The sequence below is a fragment of the Bos mutus genome, chromosome 14 (genome assembly GCF_027580195.1).
Source record: "Bos mutus isolate GX-2022 chromosome 14, NWIPB_WYAK_1.1, whole genome shotgun sequence".
NCBI lineage: Eukaryota > Metazoa > Chordata > Mammalia > Artiodactyla > Bovidae > Bos > Bos mutus.
This window is the reverse complement of record NC_091630.1, coordinates 58,242,745-58,267,040: the sequence shown is the minus strand read 5'-3', so window position 1 is coordinate 58,267,040 and position 24,296 is coordinate 58,242,745. Positions and strand designations below refer to the sequence as shown.

Below are 24,296 nucleotides of genomic sequence, written 5' to 3'. Positions count from 1 at the left end.
AGATCTGACTAATATTTTTTCAAGAAATCCTAGGGAAACTTAACAAGCAAAATTTCCAAAAAAAATCATGCTTTTGAGAAAAGTCATGCTTTTCAGAAAAAAAAAAAGGCATTTTGAAGTGTTTTTTTTTTTAAGTGTAGCTATAGAAATTAAAATAACATAACAAAAATCATCTAGAGACTCAAGCAGTTTGCCAGTAATGGAATGAAGGGGCCTACCCTCCTCAAGCCTGATTTATTCATCTTCCAAAGAAACCAGATTAAAACTAAAACATCTCAAAGCGGGTGGATTACATCATTTTATCACTGACAAGACTTGAGGAAACAAGCATCCTGGTTATCTTTCTCATCAGATTTTTCCTATTACTACTTTTCTACCATTTTGTTTTTCTTTAGCTCTTTCTATCCTCCCTTCATCTTACTTAAAAAAATCTTTACATTCAATTGAGAGTTTTGCCAGAGGTGTTTGTCATGTACACCCACTTTCAAACAGATGATTTTTTGGTAAATGGTGACACAGAAGAGAGAGTCCCATAAAATTAAGCACTTGGACAGAAAGCAGGAGAGTTGCTACCAGAAGAGGGGGATGGTATGTGACTGTCTAGAGGGTAGAGGTTTCTATTTGGGATGAGTAGGTTCCACAAATGGGTAGGGATGACAGTTGTGTGTGTTAGTCGCTCAGTCATTTCTGACTCTGCGATCCCCTGGACTGTACCCCACCAGGCTCCTCTGTCCCTGGAATTTTCCAGGCAAGAATACCGGAGTGGTTGCCATTCCTTTCTCCAGGGGATCTTCCTGACCCAGGGATTGAACCTGCATCTCCTGCATTGCAGGCAGATTCTTTACCATCTGAGCCACTAGGGACTGTAAATATAAACACTACTCATTGTACACTTAAAAATGGTTGAAATGGTAAATCCGTTATACATATATTTTACCACAGTAAAAACTTTTTAAAAGACGAAAAAAAAAAGTACAAGCAGCACACCATCTTTCAGACATGACCAATTTATTCAGAAAATTCAAATTTCAGTTTGGCAAAGTATATCCAGGGGCAGAGTTTGGGATAATCATTTCATTCAGAGGCAGCTACATTTTCTAGAGCTAACTGGCCATGGGGTAGTATTGGAAGGCAAGAAAACAAAACTTTAAAAAATAACTTAGGGTGTGTGGGTGATAAACACAAATATCTGCAGAGGAAACCAACCAAACAAGCAGCTTACACCACTGAGGCATGAGAAAACACTGATGCTGCCTTTATTCCATTTAGTTTGACACACATGAAGCACCTAATTTTTTCCAGATACTGGACTAGCTGCTGGGTCGAGGTGGAAATACAAAAATCATTAAGATGTAATCCCTGTTCTCAAAAAGTTTACAACAACCCATGTAAAAATGAGGGCAACAAGGGAGGTACCAGAAAACTGCTCAAAAAACCTGGAAGGAGGGCTTCCCTCTACTTCTCAGTAGAGGCTGCAGCCGGGACCCTCTTTAATTAGGGGACATGGGTGAGGCAGGGGTTGCATGCTGAGTAAGGAGAACTCTGGTGTTGAAGCATGCCTTGGCAACAGGAATGGTCTCGCTCCTCCACAGCCTTCCATGTGTGAGGGAATGCTATGCTATGCTAAGTCACTTCAGTCGTGTCCGACTCTGTGCAACCCCATAGACGGCAGCCCACCAGGCTCCCCAGGGGTATTCAAAGGTAGGCAGTTTTATTTTAACCCCTCTCATCACTAGCCCCCTATAAAAGATTGATAAGGAAGTGAAAAATTATTAACAAAAAAAAAAAAAACATCCAATTTGGAAGAGGCAGAATATAGACAAGATATAGCATTTCATTGTTTTAATGTAAACTCAACTGCTTATCCAGTAACTTAAGTAAAACCATTGAAAGGGGGAAAAAAATCCCTCTGGCAGCACCACAGTTCATTACGGCAGAATGCTGTCTCTCCTGGTAAGACTATGAAGCTAGCTTTGGCTACTGCCAACAGTGGATGCAAGAGTACAAGGGACACTGAAGTCCATATTTTACACATAAATTAACATCAATAAACAATTCCACTGTAACTGAACACAGATGATGAAGACAGCTTGGAAGAGATAATTTGGGAAGAGAGGTGAAGTCTCTGAAGGCTAACTGATCTAAAAATGACTTGGGATGTTGTATCTCCTACTTAATACAAGAGGAGCAAGTGAATAACAGTCAACTATGTATATAACATACATCCCCAAAAGACTTCTAACACAACATACTACTAACCGAACATCACAGTTTCTGCTTTTGCAATTTACACAAATTACCTGAATGTTAATACTTTAGGGAACCCTTACAAACACAGTGTACAAGTTATGATATTATGCATCACCCTTAACTTATGAAAGTTTGATTTACATTATCTCAAAGGAAAACTAGTATTTATAAATCTCATTTTCCCACATAATTCATTACTCATTTTAAAAAATAATTTAAAAAAAAGTGGCTTTCCTGTGTCTTTATCAATGGTAAATTAGAATGCAAACACCTGCCTGGCTTTGATAAAATTAAAAACAAACAAACAAACAAGAAAACAAGTTTTATGACCAGCACCTCATAAAACCAAAAACCTCCTTTAGAAGTATAAAGTTCAATTCTTCTTGCCTTCTTAGTAAATGTTAATCCAAACCCTCCCCAATCTAGGAACTGTTCTGGTTGGTTACATCACAAACATACAGTATTTTTTAACATTAAGAAATTTCTGATGTGGTATGAAAAATAAACAGCTAGCTTTTAAAACCAAAGTGACTCAGAGTTCTAGAACAAATATAATAGCACACTAAAATAGTTTAAAAGTAAAATTAAAAATCAAAATCTATCATGGTCTTATTAATTCAAATTAAAAACCAAAGGATTATGTATCATTTCAGACATATACATCAAGATGCCAGTTCTTATAAAAAAGTACTTCAGTTGTAAATGCTAGATTATGTAAAAATAATTTTATATTAATTTTATTCAACTTTAATGATTTTCCCCAACTCTAATATTAAAAACATGAAAAGAACTTAAATTTTAATGGCAAAAGTTACTGTTTTCCCCATCTACTAAAAAAAATTTTTTGTTTTCCCTTATTAACATACAATGCCCTATTGTTAAGGCACAACTTTTTTTAGAATAAAAATGAAACCATCAATTTATTTTACACAACAGTTACAAGGCAGACGTTTTTAGGCATATGCTAAAAACAAATAAGTCTTAAACCAAATCACTGCTTCTATTCACAAGCAATCGACACAGCCAAGGTGAGTGAGTGGTTGTGGCTAGATTCTAAACCGTTCCCGTTTTAAACCTGCTTAAGATTGTCTCCAGAAAGCCATTTTCAAGCTGTCATCAAGGAGAGGCCAGTTGGGTACTTTCTTTTCTGAGGAATAGGGAGGGAGTGGCACGCCAGCTTTCTTTACTTACGTTGGGCAATGGGAGACAGTCATCACCTGCAAAGCCTGAGTCAAATCCAATTTCTGAATTAAACACCCTGAGACAGGGCAAGGAAGGGCTTGCCTGGCGTCCCCCTTCCCCCAGGCCTTTCCTCCTCCCACTCTTTCCTCAGCCACCGCCCCGACTCAATTTGTACAATATTCAAAGGAAGCACCCAGAAACAGGAAGAATCTGCACAACTGCTACTTAAAGCACACAAACCACATGAAGCTTGTCACTTCATTATCCCGCCATACATAACTCAGTATTTAGAATCAAAGAAAAACACTAAAATTGGGGAAAGGGGACAACTGAATAACAAAGATAAATAGGACCCGTCTCGTAGGTCCTTACAATCCCAACTGAAGTAGGAATCAATTATGAAAACTAATAGAGATAGCAAGCTTTCTCCAGCAGGCAGTGCGCTTGTATTTTCTGCACGTTCATTCTTTGAAGGATGGGTCAGAAAGGCTTATGACAGAAGCCTTGGGTTATTCTTGACAGTTACTCTGTGGTTTTAAAGGTGACTTTCCTTTACTTTTTGAGGAGTCTTTGAAAAGTAATAGTCAACTTGGGCTCTGTCAGTATTAATCTCCCCCACTGGAATTCTAGTCTCAGTTCTGTCCTAAGATTTCAGCAGCCAATCACAAAGACACAGGTCTATGAGAGAATTCCAGGGTTAAGTGTTGGGGAAGGGTATATTGGTTAACAAAGAGAAGCAGAAATAAGTTAACATATATTAACAAGTTAGGGAGACATGGAACAAGGTGGAAAGAGGGGCAGAGGAAGGGGACAGCTGATGGATCCTAAGGTGCTACTTTTACTAACTGATGCATAAAACTCAATTTTAATGGAAAACTGTCCTCTAAATAAGGGCAAAGACAAGGGAAAGGGACATCAGGTATTGGGTAGGTGAGAGTCACTAAGAGTAAACATTTTAGAAATACTTGTATTTATGGGAGATATCATCTGTCTCACACAAGAAGGTGTTTCTCACTGGTGTGTCCTGGCACAATGTCCTACATAAATAAAATAAATACTGTTCTTTGAATTTATATTAGTTCTGTAATGTATACTGACTTTTAGAAACAAACTGTTTTAAAATGAGCTTCTTATAAAAGCACTTAAAACGATTAGTACTATGCTATACTCAAGAAATCGCAAAAATAATGCATTTGTCAGCCAGTATCCTAATTTTTGCACATGACACAAGCTCTCCACAAAGTCATTATCTACGTGTGGCTTAATAAAATTAAAAACTAAAGCCAAAACACCATGCCTGCTAATATGAACTAGTCCCATTTCCTAATATGCTAGTCTCTTTCCCCGAAGTTTGACACACCACAATTAGAACAGACACTTACACCACAGGACTCTGGAAATGGCATATGCTTCTGCCATCTCTCCTGAGGAAAAAGATTCCCTCATCTCATTGCAAAGTAAAAAGATGAAGCCTCTAACACTTGGCTCAGAATTCCTAAAAGTCCTGGTGAAACACCAGGTATTTCAACTACTAAAACTTGGAATGAATTCTGATGAATAAAACCCTAGCTATTGAGGCTCACTGCCCTGCAGGACTGGTGACCGGTTGCTGGAAACTGGGTAAAGGTAATGTGTGTATCACACTTGGGCCAATTCCCCAACGAGGACCAAGGACCTCAGATGGCGTGATCTGCAAGCCTAAAGTTAAAGTTGTAAGCACATTCCACCAGGTGAGGACGCCTGCCCTTCCTTTGGTCAACTTTATCTCCAAGACAAGAAAATAAACAGAAAATTGACCAAGCACTAAAAACTGTTCTAGGGTTAAAGAGAGAGAGAGAGACAAGAAGAAAAAAGGAAACCATGAAACCCTAAGAAATCCCTCTCCTTATCAGTGTGTTATGGAACAAAATCGTGGCAAGGTCATGTGAAATGACGGTACTGTTGAACTGAAGTTTCTGATCACGCTGAGAGAAATCAGACATCCCAATGAGAGACGGCTCACAAAACAAAGCTTGAATTACACTGACACTGAAAATATGTCATAACCTTTTTCAACCAGGTTGTGCACACCTGAATAGGAAAAAAAACTCATCAAAAAGTAAGTTCAATCTTCATTTTTTTAACCCAAAGAGAAAATACAAAGTATCTTAGGTTACTACTTTGAGAGCTTGGTTAGATCAGATCCATTTATTCATGGCAAAAGCCACCTTAACTCACTCTTGATAAAGAGGGAATCCCTACAGACATGGCAAATTTTTTTAAAAGTACTAAAACAAGGTTTTTAAAAATAATGAAGGCTAGTTCAATTCATGTAACTTCAAATAACTTTCAGTTAATAACAGAATAACATTATATTTTTATAATGCCTTATAGCATATTTTACCCCTAATGAGAAAAAGTACCAAAATTCTAACGTTAAGCCCTGAAATCTTAATACAAACCTTAGAAGTTAAAGATTAAATTTGGGTCAGGAGGGAAAGGACAGAACCATGCACCATCCACAGGGCAAGTGAAACTGATCAGCAAGATGGCAGAAATGTTGAACCCATAGGTACAAACACACGTCTCTTTATAAAAACAAACCAAAACGAAACAATACACACACACACAGAAATTACAATGCAACCGTCATATATCCATATTCTCTACTAGCTGGTGAAACTGTTATTAAAATTTCAAAGAAAAAAAAACAATTTGAGCTTTTTCTATTTTAATCCATAAGAAATATTCATTAACAGAGAATCTGTTGCATATTAATGAATCTGCAGCTTCTTGTGCTTTCTATCTGAATTAGGGGTAAAAATCCCCCATTATTTTATTTTCAATGAGATATAACTGTATAGTAGTATTAAACACCTACACAAAACAATCCTTTCTTCAGCCCAATTCTATATGAAAGTATTAACAAACTGAAGATTCATGATATTGTGTGAAAATGGTGACTCATAACAATGTAGACTCAGCTATAGATTTTAATTCACAAATATATATATATGCGCCTTGTGTATGACAACCGTATGAAAATAGTCTCAAAAATAAAGACAATACTTGAGACATGAAGCAACCCATTCTCCCTGACCCTGCATCCTATTACAGGGAAAAGAAGTCTCAGATGCTTCATAAATACTTTAAAAAGTTCGGGATGGCCTAAACCATGCATAGTCTCCACCGCCGCTTTGAAGCCTCAGCACGTCAGGCCGACCGTTCAGCTCTGGGGGCTGTGACCTGTCATCAAGCTTGGCTTACTTATGTCCCGTCTTCTCCAGATCCGGGAGCTTTCTGACCAGAGCCTGGTGGTTCATCCTGATGCTGGCCAGGAGCCCCCCTTCAATGCCGTCGGAACCAGTGTAGCTAATTTCTTCACCACTCAGGGTGGTCATGTGCCCCCCGAGGGCTTTCAAGATGGCGTTGCCAGCACAGATATCCCACTTTTTGATGTATGTCACATGGATATATAGATCAGCTTTTTCTTGACTCTTATCAGGCACATCCAAGAGTGCTAAAACTTTATAACCTGCAAGATAAACACAGGATTTAGGTTATTATCTGGAAGAGAGGAAGAAAGGAGCGTACTGTCTTGGGGATGTTGTTGACACCAGCATGGGGTATGCAGGCGCTCTCTACACTATCTCTGCAACTGCTAAATCTAAACTTATTTTTAAAAGGAGGGAGGAGGGTTCAGGATGGGGAGCACATGTATACCTGTGATGGATTCATTTTGATATTTGGCAAAGCTAATACAATTATGTAAAGTTTAAAAATAAAATAAAATTTAAAAAAAATAAAAGAAAATAAACAAACAAAAAAAAAGAATAAAAGTAGTTTTTTTAATGTCACAGTACAGATGTTAAACCCAAATGAGCAAAACAATACTGCAATGTGTTCAAAGTAGTTTATTAAGCTATTCTCAAGTATAAATAAACATATGCCTATAATTTTTTAAATTTAAATCTACTTTGTGGTTGTCTTCTGAGAGGTGATACCTTCAATATGAATTGTTTGCTATGGACTATACACTGAAGCTAAACACCCCCAGGAGTCCCTTGAGTGTCTAGGAAGAATGGATTGGAAAGGAGAAAGCACAAGATAATGTTATTACCCTAAGTCTTTTGTGTAATGATGCAAAATTTTAAAAATAAAATAATAAAACAAACCCAGAAGAAACTGGGTCAAAAACCTATTTTATCCTATTCCTATTGGGAATTCTGCATATCACCTTTCCTGATCAACCTGACAGCCTATAAAAAAAAACAATGAAACCATGTTAACAAAGACATGTATAGGTCAGCAGTAAACTAAAACTGTTAGGCTTAAAAGTTAAAAGCATTACTTTTCTATTACTGTGTTGAAAAAGGTTTTCAAACACAAATGTTTCCTACTATGCTTCACAATTTATTTGAATTAAAACACTTCTGTCATAGCAAACAGCATTCAAAACAGAGTGGGCTAAATCCAGGTATGGCCTGGTTTCACACAGCCCTCAAGCTATGGGTGTTTTCCGTATTTTTAAAGAGTGGCTAAAAAAAAAATCTAGTAACAGCAGCCATTAGCCGTTCTAATAACATTTAACGATGGTTCCTGCCAGCCCCTGCTAAATACAGGGTTGTGATGGCTGGATCCTTCTTTCTCCCCTTGCGATGGTTACAGCTACACTAACAGCACAATCACTTCAAAGTCAGATCACATACAACAACCACCGATGTCAGGAAGAGATGTGCATATAATCCAGGATCAGAAACCACTGCTGTGAGACTGTTTCCGTTGTGAGACTGTCTGTACCCAGGAGGCAGGTGTGCCTGAAATCCCGCTCTCGAAATAACCAAGTAGGAGACCAGGCCTGTCCTAAAAGCCCCAGTGTCCACTCCCACTTCTTCCCAAGGACCGGATACCAATGAGCCTCCTGACATGGGCGTGGCCACGCAGGGCACAGTGTAGGCCCCACACAGAGCAGGAACATACCAGCACCGCCCGCTGGGATGATCGTAGTCTGGTTTCCGAAAGTCTGAAGAGCAACCTGTTTGACCATTCCTGAATGCGAGCGAGACACGACAATCCTTGGGGTCTTCTCATTGTAAGAAGTGCGGGCTTTCACATTTGATCCACCGTCTACCATCGCCCAGGCTGGAAAGCAAATGTAATAGCCAGTAATGGCACCAAGGCTTTTTTAAAACCAACATACCAGGAGTGACTGGAAAATACTTCTTCCCAAGAATTCTTTTATCTCCAAACAGGGAGCTTTGGTTTTTGGAGTACAAGGGTCATATGTTTATTTTTTACAACAGGCCATATTCAAAACTACAAGGGACGATGGAACCCTGCCCAGCCAGAAAAGTGACTAGTGGGTCCTTGTTGAGGAACATCCTGGCTCCAGAGCTCCCTGCAGGGCCACTGTGGGGTCTTCACTGGACCACACTGAAACTCAACTTCCCCACCTCCTGCCCTCCCTCTCACAAATCTGACTCCAAGAGCTTTCTCCAGTAAACATCCTGCAGATAATAATCACAAGAAAATAATAATCAGAAGAACCCAAAGGGCAGGATCTTCTCTGATAAGTGAGTGACCTGATCTCAACGAGTCAATGCCATGGGGAAAAGGGGGCCTGGAGGCTGATCTAATATAAGTGACCTAACAACCAAAAGAAATGCTTGTCACTTGACTGGACTGTGGTCTCAGTTAATAGGTTGTAAAATCCACTTCTTGAACAACTGGGGGAAATGTGACTATTGGATAAAATTGTTAATTTTATTACTAACAGTACTGTTCTTGTTTAGAAATATGTTCTTTTTAGAGATGAATACTGAAATATATGGGGTAGAAGGTCATGATCTTTGTGATTATCTCTAAAATACATAGAAAATAAATGAATGAATAAATAAAAGCAAATATATAAAAATATCAACTGTTAAATCTAAAGTACATGAAAAGTCATTATCACTTTTTGAAATTATTTGTAATAAAAGTGAAATAAGAAAAGAGAAACAAAAAAATCCTCTAAATTCTTTTTAGAAATGATCAAAAAACACAGGATTGTATCAAGAAGTGAATTTGCAATGCTGTATCTCTAGAGGTCAGTATTGTGTAAGAGAATAAAGAGTACATCTCAGTAGATATTTTAGTAGAATAATTTTAGATAAGAATTACTAATTTAATATTAAAAATATATATTTCAGACCACATAAACTCAATGCATTCAATCATAACATTTATATGGACAAAATTATTTCAAACACTTAAAACACAGTTAGGTATTTAAATAAACACGTGTGAATGATGATGATAAGGTAGTAGTGATAAGCTAAAACAACAGTTAACAGAATGTGTTCAACACTCCATCTATAAGAAGCCAAACAGAAAGTCTGTTAGGAAATAACAAATGGTTGGTACTTTGCTCCACAGACTTCAGACACTACAACTTCTTTCTACTAGCTACAGATTTCCACAGAGTGGATGGACTACGTCCACATTTATACAGAACTTCAGTAAAACGTGTACTATTTAAACATCTCTTGCTTCTAAGAATGTCACTCAGTGAATTAATTCTAATTAAATCTGGTAAGATTTTGATCAGCTCTGTTCTAACTGCTGCCAGCAATAATAATACCTAGCTTCCACTATAGTCAAGTATAGCTACATTCTAGTAAATACATAATACTTGGCAGTTTGTACTCTGCAACATCAATATGCAGTCTGGATCTGAACATCACTCCCCAAAACAAATCTTCGATCCAGGAAAGGAAGGTCACTCATACCTAATTAAGAGCATATTGATTCCTTTGCAATGTTTGCTGACTAGTAAAAGCACCTTATATTACTAAGCCTATGGTTGGGCGGGGGGTGGGGTGGGGTGGGGCGTAGATTATATATTTTGATGGAATAAAGGTTTTTTAAAAATGGACATTTTATTATCCCCATTCTCCCTCCTAACATGAACAGATACGGAAACCAGGACCTATCTACCTCTCTGGTATCAACTTGCTCTGCATTTTCTTTATTGTAGTTCTAATTCTCTTTGGGCTAAGGCCACTTCACAGCAGATCCCAGAATGCACACGACCTCACGTGGAAGAGCCCCAAGACCGTATCCCCAGCAACAGCATGATGGAAACAGAGAGGACCGCAGCTGCTGGGCATCCACGCCAACTGCATTCCCTACACACTAAGGATCACTTGTCTTCATATAACAGTTTCCATCCTCTAAACAAGTTCAGAAAGCTATGCTTTGTCATACATTACTAGCACCAACACTAAAATCCTCACTGTATCCAGTGAAGGGAGAGGTGGGGCTGACTCTAATAATTGTTGAATCACAGCTGAAATTTCCACAGGACCATAAATAATACAGGAAATGATTCAATAACATTAACTTTTGGAAACTTTAGCATATTTCTTACCTGTATATTCAGAAAATGGTTTATGTATTACTCCTAGCACAGGTTTACCATTTACAGCCACACACACCATAGTAGTAACATACTTCCGAAGATCCTCTACAAGAAAAAAAAAAAAAAACCATCCAATAACAACAATTATTAAAATGTTGGGATTAAATATGAAAATTGAGTCTCAAGCACTCAAAAAAGACCCTGTACAAGGGGTGTACTCACTAAGTATTGTCACCATTATATCAGCACATCAGTTTCAGTCCAGGAAAAAACACTTGTAAAGGAACCTCCCAACAGTCCATGTTTCTATTATCTATTTCTGCAAACTTCTGTTTTAGAATTTGTTACTACTAGATACACACATCTAGTGCCTTCTCCCTGTTCTCCAAATAGTTATCTGCTGAGTGTCTATTTTGGGTCAATTTCTGTGCTTAAGCACAAGAATACAAAGGAGAAAAAAAGAAGAAGCCCCCACACTCAGAGAATGTATCATTTAGTTGGACAAATACATAAGCCACCAATTTTTACATACCAAGAGAATAAAGAAAAGACAGAAATTAGATAGCCTCTGGGTAAGATATAAGGCCTGGAAGAAAATCCACAGAAATAAAACAAGAGCTAGAACTGGATGAGAAGGACAGAAATAGGAGGTGGGGGAAGTAACTCTGATTTTGCCACTTACTTTCCCTGGGTGCCTAGGATTTACTATTTTTAATTCTAAGACTGGATGCGTATGCAATAAAATCTAAATTCCCAACATCACAAGGCAGTAGTGTATTGTTTATATAAATAAATACCTCAACAATGCACACCTCAATACACAAGTCAATATATAAATAAACACTTCAATAAACAGGTGTCCGATAGAAACCATTTTGTTGTTGTGACTGCCAGAAACTTCCCTTCACTAAAGAATCAGTGACACAGTGAGCCACTGTCACTGAGAAGAGGATGCTATGATACATCAGTCAAAAAAGGTTGACAATAACTAACTGATCCACTCCAGAAGTTTCAGAGCATAGTGCTTTAATCCAACTGGACAAGTTGTGTCCATATGGAAAAAATATTCACCACCAGGAATATACCACCTGCCCTTGTTCTGGTTCTCTAATACATAAAGGCGATATCAAGTCTGAGATCAGTTTTAATTGAAAAGTCACCCGTGTATTCCTGTGTGGCATCCAGTGGGTCAATCCAGACGGTGACGCTCTCTGCCGGCACTTCCTGGGGAGTGGCTATTTCCTTTAGGATGTCCTCAGGAATCTTCCGATCCCACAAGATCACCTCTTGATCAGATGCATCCACATGTTCCTCCGTATTGATCTGCATCAATGGTTGAGAATGGTTGACAGTTTAAAAGGTTTTAAAGAAAAAAAATACTACCTGGAAAAAGCACAATAGAGAAAAACAATTTAGATAAAATCCCCCAAATTGAAAGCAGATAAATTAGCACTTTTATTTCAAGGAAATTCTTTGCCAATGAAAATATATAAGAAATTCCAGATATGTTGTCTTCCAGTGCTTTCCAATTGAATATTCGAACTTAGCTTGTTGTGTAAGCAGGACAGAGAATCTAGAAAAATATAGAAAGAAACTAAGTATCAAAGAAACAAGCTATTTAAAGCTTAAAGATATTTAGGGAAAGAAATACATTAAAAAATGTGACAATGGACTGACAATATTATGGAAAACTGAACACAACAGTTAGAGAAAAGTGATAATGGATTTAAAAATAGGCCTTCAAAACAGTGATAAAGACATCAACTCTCCCATCTGCAAATTGTAGATTTAAAGCAACTTCAATCAAAATCCCTAAAGGTTGTTTTTTTTTTTTAATCTCTTCTTAGAAATGGAACAAGCCACCTGGGGAAGGATAGAAAAAAAAAAAAAAATATATATGTATGTAAATGTCATGGTTGGGTGACTTTCCTTGACATATTTTGGCTTTCTCCCCAGCGTCACTGAGGTATAACTGACACAGCTGAATGTATTTAAAGCGTACAGCACGACAAGATGATACACGTGCACATTGTGGAGTAAGTACCACAATTAAGTTAATTAATGTATCTACTACTTCATATATTTCCCTTTTTCTATTTTGTGGTGAAAACACATGAGATCTACTCTCAAAGCAAATTTCATGTATATAACACAGTAATGTAAAACCACAGTCACCTTGCTGTACATTAGATCCTCAGAACTTACTCATCTTAGTTATAAATGAAAGTTCATACACCTGACCAACATCTCACCTTTCACCCCATCCCCTGGAATATGGGAACCACCATTCTACTGTTTCTATAAGTGATACCATATAGTGTTTTTCTTTGTCTGGTACATTTCTCTTAGCACAACACCTTCCAAGTCCATCCATGTTGTCCCAAATGGCAGGATGTCCTTCTGTTTAAAGCCAGATAACACTCCATTTTACGTGTATCATATTTTAAAAAATTAATTTATACACAGATGGACACTCACCTTGGTCTAGCTAAAGGTCTGTCAATTTTACCTTTTGAAAAAAACCAGAGGTCTGTATTGCTGGGAGTGCTCACAGGCCACTTGCGGGGATTTAGGGGTGGAGGGGGTTGCAGGTAAGGAGTCAGTGGCTATGGCAAGCTTCCCGACAGCATTTATGAAGAGGTTACTAGCAGCGCTCTGGTGAGTTCTGAATCCTGACTTAGGTGCTCCCATGGCTCCTTCCAGCCCTCAGACATGCAGACCACTCCAGTAATCCAGGTGAGGTGAGAAACAAGGAGGCCTCCTCAACAGTTTGCCAGGTGTACATGCACACACTCTTGTGGGTGTAATCACAGTCTGAGGGGGTCTCTCCTGGCACTGAGCTGTATTACCTTGACAGAGGGGCAACGCAAGAAAAGTCAAAATATTCCTCTTACTCTCTTCAATGCATTTTTGGAGTTTTTTTCCCCAGCAGTGTGTTGAAACATCTCTCCTGTACTCCTGGACTTCCATAAAGGAACTCTTGTCCATGGGAGACTGCCAAAATCAATGTTCTATGAGGGAGTGACAGCAGAGAATTCCTCTTCTGCCACCTTGCAGATGTTACCAGAAAGCATTTTGGCTACACAGCTCAGTTCAGTTCAGTCGCTCAGTCGTGTCCAACTCTTTGCGACCCCATGAATCGCAGCACTCCAGGCCTCCCTGTCCATCACCAACTACCAGGAGTTCACTCAGACTCATGTCCATCGAGTCCGTGATGCCATTCAGCCATCTCATCCTCTGTCATCCCCCTTTCTTCCTGCCCCCAATCCCTCTCAGCATCAGTCTTTTCCAATGAGTCAACTCTTTGCATGAGGTGGCCAAAGTACTGGAATTTCAGCTTTAGCATCATTCCCTCCAAAGAAATCCCAGGGCTGATCTCCTTCAGAATGGACTGGTTGGATCTCCTTGCAGTCCAAGGAGTCTTCTCCAACACCACAGTTCAAAAGCATCAATTTTTTGGTGCTCAGCTTTCTTCATAGTCCAACTCTCACATCCATACATGACCACTGGAAAAACCACAGCCTTGACTAGATGGACCTTTGTTGGCAAAGTAATGTCTCTGCTTTTCAATATGCCATCTAGGTTGGTCATAACTTCCCTTCCAAGGAGTAAGTGTCTTTTCATTTCATGGCTGCAGTCACCATCTGCAGTGATTTTGGAGCCCACATCTTAATGACAACACTAGGCCACCTTGGATGATGCAAAAACCACAGAATAAACTTAAAACAACAGATGTGACTCTGGGAAAAGAGAATCAGTTCCTGGGTCTTAATCACTACTTTTATTGTTGTTCAGTTCCTCAGTCATGTCCAACTCTTTTCGACCCCATGGACTGCAGCACCCCAGGCTTCCCTGTCCACCATCTCCCGGAACTTGCTCAAACTCATGTCCATTGAGTCAGTGATGCCATCCAACCATTTCATCCTCTGTCAACCCCTTCTCCTCCTGCCTTCAATATTTCCCGGCATCTTGATCACTACAGTTTCACAAAAATAGTAGTGCCAAGTCTGAGTGGCAAGCACTGTGCCTTATGATTAAGATCTCTGCCTAGAGTTCATCAGGTTCTTCATATTCTTTCAACTGACTATGTGCTAAAGTTACAGAAATGTGCTTGACAAAATCTTCACTGAGAGTCAGGTTGGGGAGAAACAAGCAGAGTAAGCAAGTTACCTGACCCACTTTTGCACAAGAGCTATTTGTTACTTGCTACTACCATGACACACCAACAAATTTAAGAAACCACTCCCACCATTGTAAACAGCCTTACCAACTCAAATCCTTTCCATGCTCCACCAGCTAGTTAAGCCCTAGAAATTCTACCTCCCAATTCTAAATAACTGTCATTGTGCTTCCCTGGTGGCTCACATGGTAAAGTGTCTGACAGCAATGCAGGAGACCTGGGTTTGATCCCTGGGTTGGGAAGATCCCCTGGAGAAGGAAATGGCAACCCATTCCAGCATTCTTGCCTGGAGAATCCCACAGACAAAGGACCCGGGTAGTCTATAGTCCATTGGGTCGCAAAGAGTCAGACACAACTGAGTGACTTCACTTTCTTTCTATAGTAAGAAAATTCTAGTTTGAACCCTCTATCTCTCACTTGGATTTCAAAAATAGCCTCGATTGCTCTTGCCTCCAACTGTGCATTCACTGATGCATTCATTCATTCAATAATGATTTAATGACTACATATCCTAAACTGCTTTGGGCAATGGGATATAATAATGAACAAAACAGACCAATTATTGCCTTTAAGAGCCTTTCCTTCTCAACCAGGCAACATGCCATCTTCCTAAATCAGATGGTGTCGCTCCCTGCTAAAACCTTCCAATGACACTCACAATGACCTTTGCATAATGGCTGCCAAGAGCTGCTGACCTGAGTCTGAGGACTGCATGGGAAACACTGACTGAAACCGCCCACTCTGGCCAGACACCAGTATAACCATTTGCATGAGTTATTTTACAACAGTAGGTCCCATGAGGAAGAGGAAACTAACAAGCCACCACCAACTGAAGAATCTGGGAAAGGTTAAAAGGAAATGCCACATGTCTTACCAACTTCCCAGGATCTTAGGGTCTTGATTTCTTACTCTTCAATTCCCTGGTGAGGGCTAAGACACAGGCAGTAGTGATGAGAGTAGAAAGTGGATGGATTCTTGCTGGAATCCATCTTGGTTGAGTAATACCCGCGGCACCAGGAAGGACCCTGAGCCAGAATGACTGGATGCAGACAATCCAGAAAGTAATCTCATCACTATAAAACCCAAGACTGTGAGCCATGCGGCAGACCAGTACTCCTTAGTTTCTTTACCCTCTTGCTCTCCAGCTGGGCGGCACCATTCCCAATAAAGTTTCTTGCTTTGTCAGCCAAAAAAAAACCCAAAAACCAAAAAACACCTTCCAAAGGTTTCTCATTACATAGAGATAAAATCCAGACTCTTAAAAGTACATCCAGGATGATCTGGCTCCAGTACCCTTACTCTATTTGTACCTTATTTACTCCATCCCAAACTCACTTGTCTTCAGGGAACTGCACCTGTACTCTCCTGTTCATACACCCTTCCTCAAACCTCTGCATGGTGGCCTGCCTGCTTGTCATTGTTCAGCTCTGGGCCCACATGAAAGTGCCTCAGAGTGGCCTTCCCTGACGAACACGGCCAGAGCAGGACCCCACCCCACAATGCCAGCACTCTTCCCACGTGATCTTATTTATTCTTTCTTCAATGCCCTTGTTAGCATCTGAAATCAATATATTTGTACATTTGTCATCTACCTTGACCCACTAGAATGTAAGTTCTGTAAGTTTAAGGTCAGCTTCCTTCATTACTACAGCTCTGTTCTCACTGCCCAAACCAGGGCCTGGCACGGCAGATGCTAAATAAATACTTCGTGATTGACAACACTAGTTTTCATCAATGTAGTTTCATTTCTTCCCTGTTAACACTTTCTACTCAATCTACTCTCATCACCCATTACTTGCTGGGTCTCAGTCTTCACCAGGGAATTGGAGAATAAGAAATCAAGACCCTAAAATACAGTAAATGCCATTCATATGACAGTTCAGTTACTCTGGAGCCAAAGAAACTTTGGGTCAATGCCTTAAGAAGGTAGTATTTACTGTATTTCTCCATAAATCATTACATAAGATATAATGCTTCACACTGTGCTTTCAGTAGGCATTCAACAACTATTTTCTAAATGGATACACAGGGTTCTCCAGCTGTCTTTTTTCTCCTTCCACCCAACAGAAGCCTTTTCCTGTCAACCTTTCAAATATATTCCTACAAATAATTATACATGGTCCTGTGTCTCACACCTTAAAAACAAACATGAAACAAAAAGTCCATAAAACCTGCTCTTGGCTAGAATGGAACACTCTAGCCAAGTTGCTTAGAGCCCAAATTCTTGTCTTTACTTAGTTTCTCTAGTCTCTATTTCCTTACTTCCCATCTTCTGCTTCCTTCCCATCAAGCCACCAAGAGAACTCTCAAAGAATTTACCTATGACCTGCATAGAGAACCATTAGGAGTATGCGGTCTATCATCGCACTGCCTGAGTTCATTCCAGTTCCTCATTTTACCCTGTAGGTGACTTACCTAGACTAGTCACTTCATCTTTCTGAGCTGCAGTTACCTTATTGCTAAACGTGGATGATAAACGTTATCTCCCTATTAGGTTTTTTGGGTGATTCAATGAAATACTCGGGGTAGTGCTTAACCCAGAGTAAGCACTTAATAAAAGCCGGCTGCTATTACTCTCACTAAATGACTGTTTTCAGTTTTTTGTGATCCTCGGTCCCCAGGCCCTGATCTTCCCTTTCACACTTCTCAAGTGCGTACTCCTTTTCCAGCAATTACTCCTGTCAAGAGAGAAGAGTTTAGCTCTCATCTCTGAGGTCAAGGATAGTACAGACCCAAGACTCCTACCAGCTAGGAGTATCATGCTTTATCATCAAATAAATCATTGCCAAAAAGTTTTGATAAGTCAAGGACAGGAGCCCCTCAAAAAGAGAGGTCCCTGTACTTTAAACCAAAACTATAAAGCTAAATGTGCTCTGTGGCTGAAAATCCATTCCGAAAAAACTATCTTCAGCCTTCATTTTCATCATTATCCAGAAGGATACAATGAGAGACAGTGCCACATAAATGGCTGCAGTTATTTTTATTTCTACACTGAAATCAGAATTGCCAGTGAGTTTAGGAAGAGGAGAAAGGATGCTCTAAGGACTCTCCCAAGATCCCAAATGAGAAAGCCTGAAGACCAAAGGGAATCAAGAGGTCCTAGGTCAAACTTTGAGTTTTCTTAGAATGTGCACCGCTTTAGAGTGGGGCTTCTCAACCTGAACACCAACTGAAAATCAGGCCAGATCATTCTTCATGAAAGGGGAATGTCCTGTGCATTCACGAGACTTTACCCTCTAGCTACTAGATGACACCAGAGTGCTGCCTCCCATTGTGACAACCCCAAATCTCCAGACACTGCTACATGTCCCCTTGGGGCAAAAATGTCCCCAGGTCAGAGTAAGTGACACCTGCAGTATCTTGTTACTAAGGAGTGAACAGCAGACAGGAGGGCTCAAGCCTCTGACTCCATTTGTACAGGGCATCAGGATAAAAAGAGGATCTGTGGCTTCTCAATGCTAATTTTCCATAAGGACCTAAACTAAGTGGTATTCAACTTAAGATCTTCACTGAAAAATTTCAGGTGAGGCTTCAAAAATAACTCGACATTTAAGACTGTACTTCTGGGTGTTGAAGGAAGAGAAAGAAGAAAGGAAAGAATCTAGGACTGAGTCACTATCTAGACAGCTACATTTGGCCTCTAGTCTAACATGCTGACAAAAGGAGACAGCTCATCATGATACCATCCTACTCTGATTTCGTCTAAATGGACATAACTTCCTCTATTTCAATCACCATCCAAGTAGAACACAAAAGAAGGACCTGCAAACATTCAGTCACAAGAAAACAAAGCTATTTTACGTAAAGGCAGACTTCAATATCTGTAAACCCACTCCAGTGTTCTTGCCTGGAGAATTCCAGGGACGGGGGAGCCTGGTGGGCTGCCGTCTATGGGGTCTATGGGGTCGTATAGAGTCGGACACGACTGAAGTGACTTAGCAGCAGCAACATCTGTAAAAAGCTTAGTTTTTGTGCTTAACAAAATGCAGTTCATCACTCTTGGCAGTAATTCCCTTAGCGCTTGTTAATAAGAGAGAAAACAAATGCAGAATCCTACGGAAGTTACCCACAGAATAAAAGTTTTGGTAGAGGTGGGGTGGGATGGAATTTGTGTTTGAACATATATGTACATATGGCTATACATTTTCAATACTTAAGAATAAGTATTGAAAGTATTTTTGTACTGACCTTTTTAAAAAAAAAAAGTCAACTCTACTGTCATATTTCACTATTATTGCTTTCAAACTTTTACAATTTTACATTTTCCCGAGGAGATCATACTTTAGACTCTAAACAGCCTCCTAAAGGTAGTTCTAAAGGTACTTCATATAAACTGTGAAGCAGAGTGTCATGAGTCTTAGGGCTCCCATTTGGAAGGTGGGCAAAATAAACTTTACTTCTTAAGGCTGCTGTGAGGGCCAAGTCAAGTCTTATGTAGCAAGGACTATACTAGCTAAAATAGTAATCAATACATGATTACTATCACTATTTTAATTACTATCACTAATTACTATCACTATTAATAAACATATTATAACTGTTTACACCAACTTTTCTGAAACTCCTGTTTTCCCCACAAACTCTGAACACCATATGCTTCAGAGAAATGAAAAAGAAATTTTACAAGCACATCTTATATTTAAATGCAAACACAAGGTAAGTATCATTTGTGATGGTAAAGCACCAAAGGACAAAAGAAAAACATGAAACATTCTGTTTTGTTGGAGAACTATCATGTCAATTACATCAGGTACCCAGCAGCTCATGATATGAAAGCCAAAGTTCCTTTCCGCTACAAAAAGAAAGTTTAAAAAGGAAAGAAAAAAAAAGATGAAGAAAGAAAGAAAAAGGAATAACAGGAAAGACTGGAGAGAAGGTTACACAAGATAATGCTACAATGACAATACTCTCTTACACGAACAACAGTAAAAGGTCAGCTCTTGCCCCAAAGCGGCGGTTTACATTTCACTGTTTATCTAATTAATGAAATTCAACTGCAAATAATTTTTCTTCCTCATCGGCAAAACCCACTGTTAGGTGAGTTAACACATACACTTAGGAAGTACCACCACACTATGTGAGCTCTTCCTCTGGACTGTAATACTAAAAGTTTTATGCATTCAGCAGCAGCTGCACTGAAATGATGAAGTTTAAAGGTATTAACAAATCCGAAATGTCTGGATTTCCCTAAGAAAATGTCAATTTCTTCCCCCAGAAACGTTCTTCAATTCTCATTCTTTGGAGTAAATATGGGCTAGAAGGGTGAAGTCAGGTTGCTGGGAATCATACTCCCAAACACTTCCTTTAAGGGCCCCTCAAATATATGCCATCAAGACGGTCCTGATGACTCCACAGCTAAGGTAAACCGTGGTCACACTAGTCACAAATGCCCTGCATACTAACAGCTCTGCAGCAAGACAGATGTCTACAGTTCCCAGTCTTCAGCTGGCTCCTGGCAGGTCCACCAGGAAACGTGTATCGACCCTTCCAACAACTAAAAGCAAGAAAGATTGAGGGCCTCGGTGATTCTAGTCCTGCTGCTGCTGCTGCTGCTGCTGCTAAGTCGCTTCAGTCGTGTCCGACTCTGTGCGACCCCACAGATGGCAGCCCACCAGGCTCCCCCGTCCCTGGGATTCTCCAGGCAAGAACACTGGAGTGGGTTGCCATTTCCTTACCCTTTCATTTTACAGAAGAGCCGGTGGCAGGGAGTGAAGTTAACTTTCTCAGACTTCGAATACCAGGGATACCAGACCCCAGAGCTCCAGATCCCCGGTGCCCAGCGGACGCGCACACCAGGGGAGGAGCCAGAAGGGCCGAGTCGACGACCCGTGACCTCCCCCAGCTCTTCCACCAACTTTCAGTGTGACCTTGAGCACCTCAACTTGTGGGTCTCCATCCCCAGATCCGCCCAATCGGAGACAGAGCCCGACCGCCCCGGGCTGTCGGAGAAGTCCAGGCGTCCCGGCCCGCGCCCACCCGGCCCGCACGGAGCCCACCTGCACGCTGGGGAAGGCGGTCTTGAGTAGGTAGAACATCTTGCGGTTGGACAACACGTCTCCACTGGTCATCTTGTCGTCCGCTCCCTCGCGCGTCTTCCCCTTGGACTTCTCGTGGAGGACGTTGCTCTCGCGTACGCGCCGCACCTCCTCGCCGCCGCGCACGGCCGCCAGCACCGACACGGCCAGCATCTCGCGCAGGTCCACCGTGCCCCCGTCGGCCGAGGCCGCGGGCCCCGCCGCCCCGCCGCCCGGCTCGCCGCCCAGGCCAAAGAGGCTGAAGCGGCCGGCCAGGAAGCCTGAATAGAGGTGGTAGAGCACGCCGAGCCCCAGCAGGCAGAACACGGCCACCCCCAGCGGGGACAGGCGGATGCCCATGGGGGCCATGGCGGGAGGCCGGGCGCTCGGGGCGGTGGCCCTCACAGGCCTCCCCGCGCTCCCGAACCGGGCGCCGCGCGGTCTATACCGGCGCCAGCTCCCCGGCGCCCGCGCGCCCCATTGCTCCCTCCCGGGAAAGACCAAGCCGCGCTGAGAAGCCCCCCGCGGCCGTTCCGAGCTCCCGACTCCCCCGGGGCAGCGCGCTCCCCGCTGCTGAGCCGGCCGGCGGGTCTAGCTTCCACGTTAGCCGACGGCCGGGAGGTGAAAGGGGAGCGTGGGTGTGTATCCGGGTTACGCGAGGCGGGGCGGGGCGAGTCAGGCTCCTCCCTCGGGGGGCGGGGCGGCCGGCCGGGTGACTGGGAGGCGCTGGAGTGCTCCGCCTGCGTTGCTGCGGTCGGTCCGCGGTGTTCGGGTTTTCAAATCACTTCGGGGATGTGGCGGAATTACTTCCCAAGCACAGAAGGATGCCGAGTGCCTTGTGGAAACTCAAATTAAATCTCTCTTTGAACGACACTGTATGGCCGAAATAGAGTCCTAGGGACAGTCTAAACTTCCCATCACTCTGATTATTGAGGAAAAGGGGACAAAACGAGGCGTTTAAAATCTATGCCTTTTTCGTCGACGCTTGTGCGGAGCCTGTAGCTTTAAATCGCCTCTCGGCGCTCTTACTGGCTGAGCTGGGAATTGGGCGGGGATGAGAGGAAGTTTATTTGACTTTATTCTGTTGGCACCCCTGTCTGAACGCATATGCATTTATGTCTGTCTGTAGGTGTAGATTTTCCCCTGTACCTTCACCTGCCAGAATGAGCCATCGTTTATGCAGGTGAAGAACTTGCCTTGGTTCTGGGCTTTCACTATTTGAGAATACACTCCCAGCTTCCCTCATGGCCAAGTCCACTTTACCCACACCTTCCTCCCAAAGGCTGAGAGGGGAGAGAAATTGCCCGCGAGACTCCACTTGATGTAAAGATTTTCCCAGGATGGTCAGTCTACAATATGTAATCTTTGAATCAATGTAAGCCCTTCATATGTACTTACAGAAGCGTTTAAAAGGAGTGACTGCCTTCTGCTATGCTAGGGATTTTAGCCATAATAAGTGTTCACTAAATTTAAATAAGTATTATAATAAGCATTAATGTTTATCTTCCATCCTAACAGTGAACATTAACATGAGCAGTACTATTATAAATGTTAGAATATTTATTTAAAATCAACTTAAAATGTAGCCAGTTTTACTGTTTATAGCCAAAAGTCATTGGGTTTAAATGAGCTTGAATATTAACGACCTTAAAAACTGCAGGTATACAGAATGAATTATGAACATCAGTTGTTGGGCAAGTCATTAGAGACAGGCAGACTTTTACACTTCCTTAGAGTTTAGGGTCGGAGAAGGCAATGGCAGCCCACTCCAGTACTCTTGCCTGGAAAATCCCATGGGCGGAGGAACCTGGTAGGCTGCAGTCTATGGGGTCGCACAGAGTCGGACACGACTGAAGCGACTTGGCAGCGGCAGCAGCAGAGTTTAGGGTACCTGTAGAATTTGCATGTGGTTAATACAGATACAGTAAAGGAAGATCATAGATTGGTTTCCTTGCTAAAAAATAATCACAGCACAAAATAAGGTACAAATACAAATCAGTGTAGTAACAGTCCGTGGAGTGCTGACAGCACCAAATCTCAAGGAACTGGCACTGTCCTGGTCAGCTTTGGAGAGCAACTTCACAATTAAGCAAAGCTGCTTTCCAAAGAAATCTGAAAGCAAAGGTCACAGGGTAAATATGGTTACCAAATCCAGGGATAAATACAAAGACTAGGCTTGAAGTGAAGGCTTAATTAACTTCAACAGAACCACCCCATGAGATCAGCAAAAGATAGGAGTTGGTTGTAGTTATGAAATATTAAAAGCATTATGGAAAAGTCTGGCTGAGGTTTGTAAAAATAATCAGCAGTATATTCCAAGGATATTGGAAAGCAATATTGGGCTATGCTCACTGGCATTATACAAAGCCTCAGTGAGACACAGAGAGAGTTACTAAAAGCTCTGAGGCATTTAAACTGCAGGAAAGGTGTTTAAGAATTGAGAGAGAGCAGCAGCAGCAGCGACCACCACTCCCTAGGATAATACCTGGAGGAATTCATTTATGTGGGAGGGTGTTAAAAATTTAAAGAAAAAAAAAAAGAATTGAGAGAGAAGATGCCAAGGCACATGCACAGAACGAGACTATGTTTAAAGATCATAGTTCCAAGTGTTCTAGTATTCAGGTGACAATCGATAACAGCTAATAGATATTGATAAATGGTAGCATGTAATCATTAAGAGAAACTTTATGACAAGAAGAACAATTTAACTAGTTATATTTGGGACAGTGATGTTGTCTTGGAACCTTCATAGGAATTTGATTAAAAGAAACTTGCATTTTCAGTTAACAAGTTGCTAGAAACTTTATTGTGGCTGTTTTAGTCACTCAGTTGTGTTGACTCTTTGCGACCCCATGGACAGTAGCCTATCAGGCTTCTCTGTCCGTGGGATTTCCCAGGCAAGAATACTGGAGTGGGTTGCCATGCCCTCTTCCAGGGGATCCTCCCAACCCAGAGATCGAATCCATGTCTCCTGTGTAGGTTCTTTACCATTGAGCCACCAGGGAAGCCTGTTGGAAGCTTCTATGAAGCATATAATCTTCACATACGAAAATTATATGAGAATAAATATAAAATGATAGGTTTTTGAATTGAGGTGAACTGATCTTTCAAAAATAATCTTCTATAGGGGTTAAAAATGACGAAGACTGCCTAATGTTTCTTCTGTATAAGTGTTGATAGCAACAAGAATTGACAAACAGCAGAAACTTCTTTGACCACCTTCCATGTAACTGGCTTGCTTGACCCTGCTCTCTACTCTCCCTGTGCCCAAACCTACTAGGGGTATGTG

General features: G+C 41.2%; 1 protein-coding gene across 1 annotated transcript; it reads right to left on the bottom strand.

Moving 5' to 3' along the window:
* Positions 1-991: 991 nt before the first annotated feature.
* BPNT2 (3'(2'), 5'-bisphosphate nucleotidase 2) lies at positions 992-21,634 on the bottom strand. Its single transcript, XM_005889166.3, has 5 exons — positions 20,990-21,634; positions 11,974-12,136; positions 10,823-10,918; positions 8,392-8,553; positions 992-6,946 (listed from the first exon to the last, which is right to left on the bottom strand). Exons 1-5 carry the CDS (start codon positions 21,374-21,376, stop codon positions 6,675-6,677), a joined length of 1,080 nt encoding a protein of 359 aa, XP_005889228.2. The 5' UTR covers positions 21,377-21,634; the 3' UTR covers positions 992-6,674.
* Between the last annotated feature and the right edge of the window lie 2,662 nt (positions 21,635-24,296).

Coding starts and splice junctions, on each gene's coding strand:
- BPNT2 (XM_005889166.3), bottom strand. CDS start 21,376: ATGGCCCCCATGGGCATCCGCCTGTCCCCGCTGGGGGTGGCCGTGTTC. Junction 12,137..20,989: donor CCGCCTTCCCCAGCGTGCAG/GTGGGCTCCGTG, acceptor CCATTGATGCAG/ATCAATACGGAGGAACATGT. Junction 10,919..11,973: donor TGCCACACAGGAATACACGG/GTGACTTTTCAA, acceptor TTTTTCTTGTAG/AGGATCTTCGGAAGTATGTT.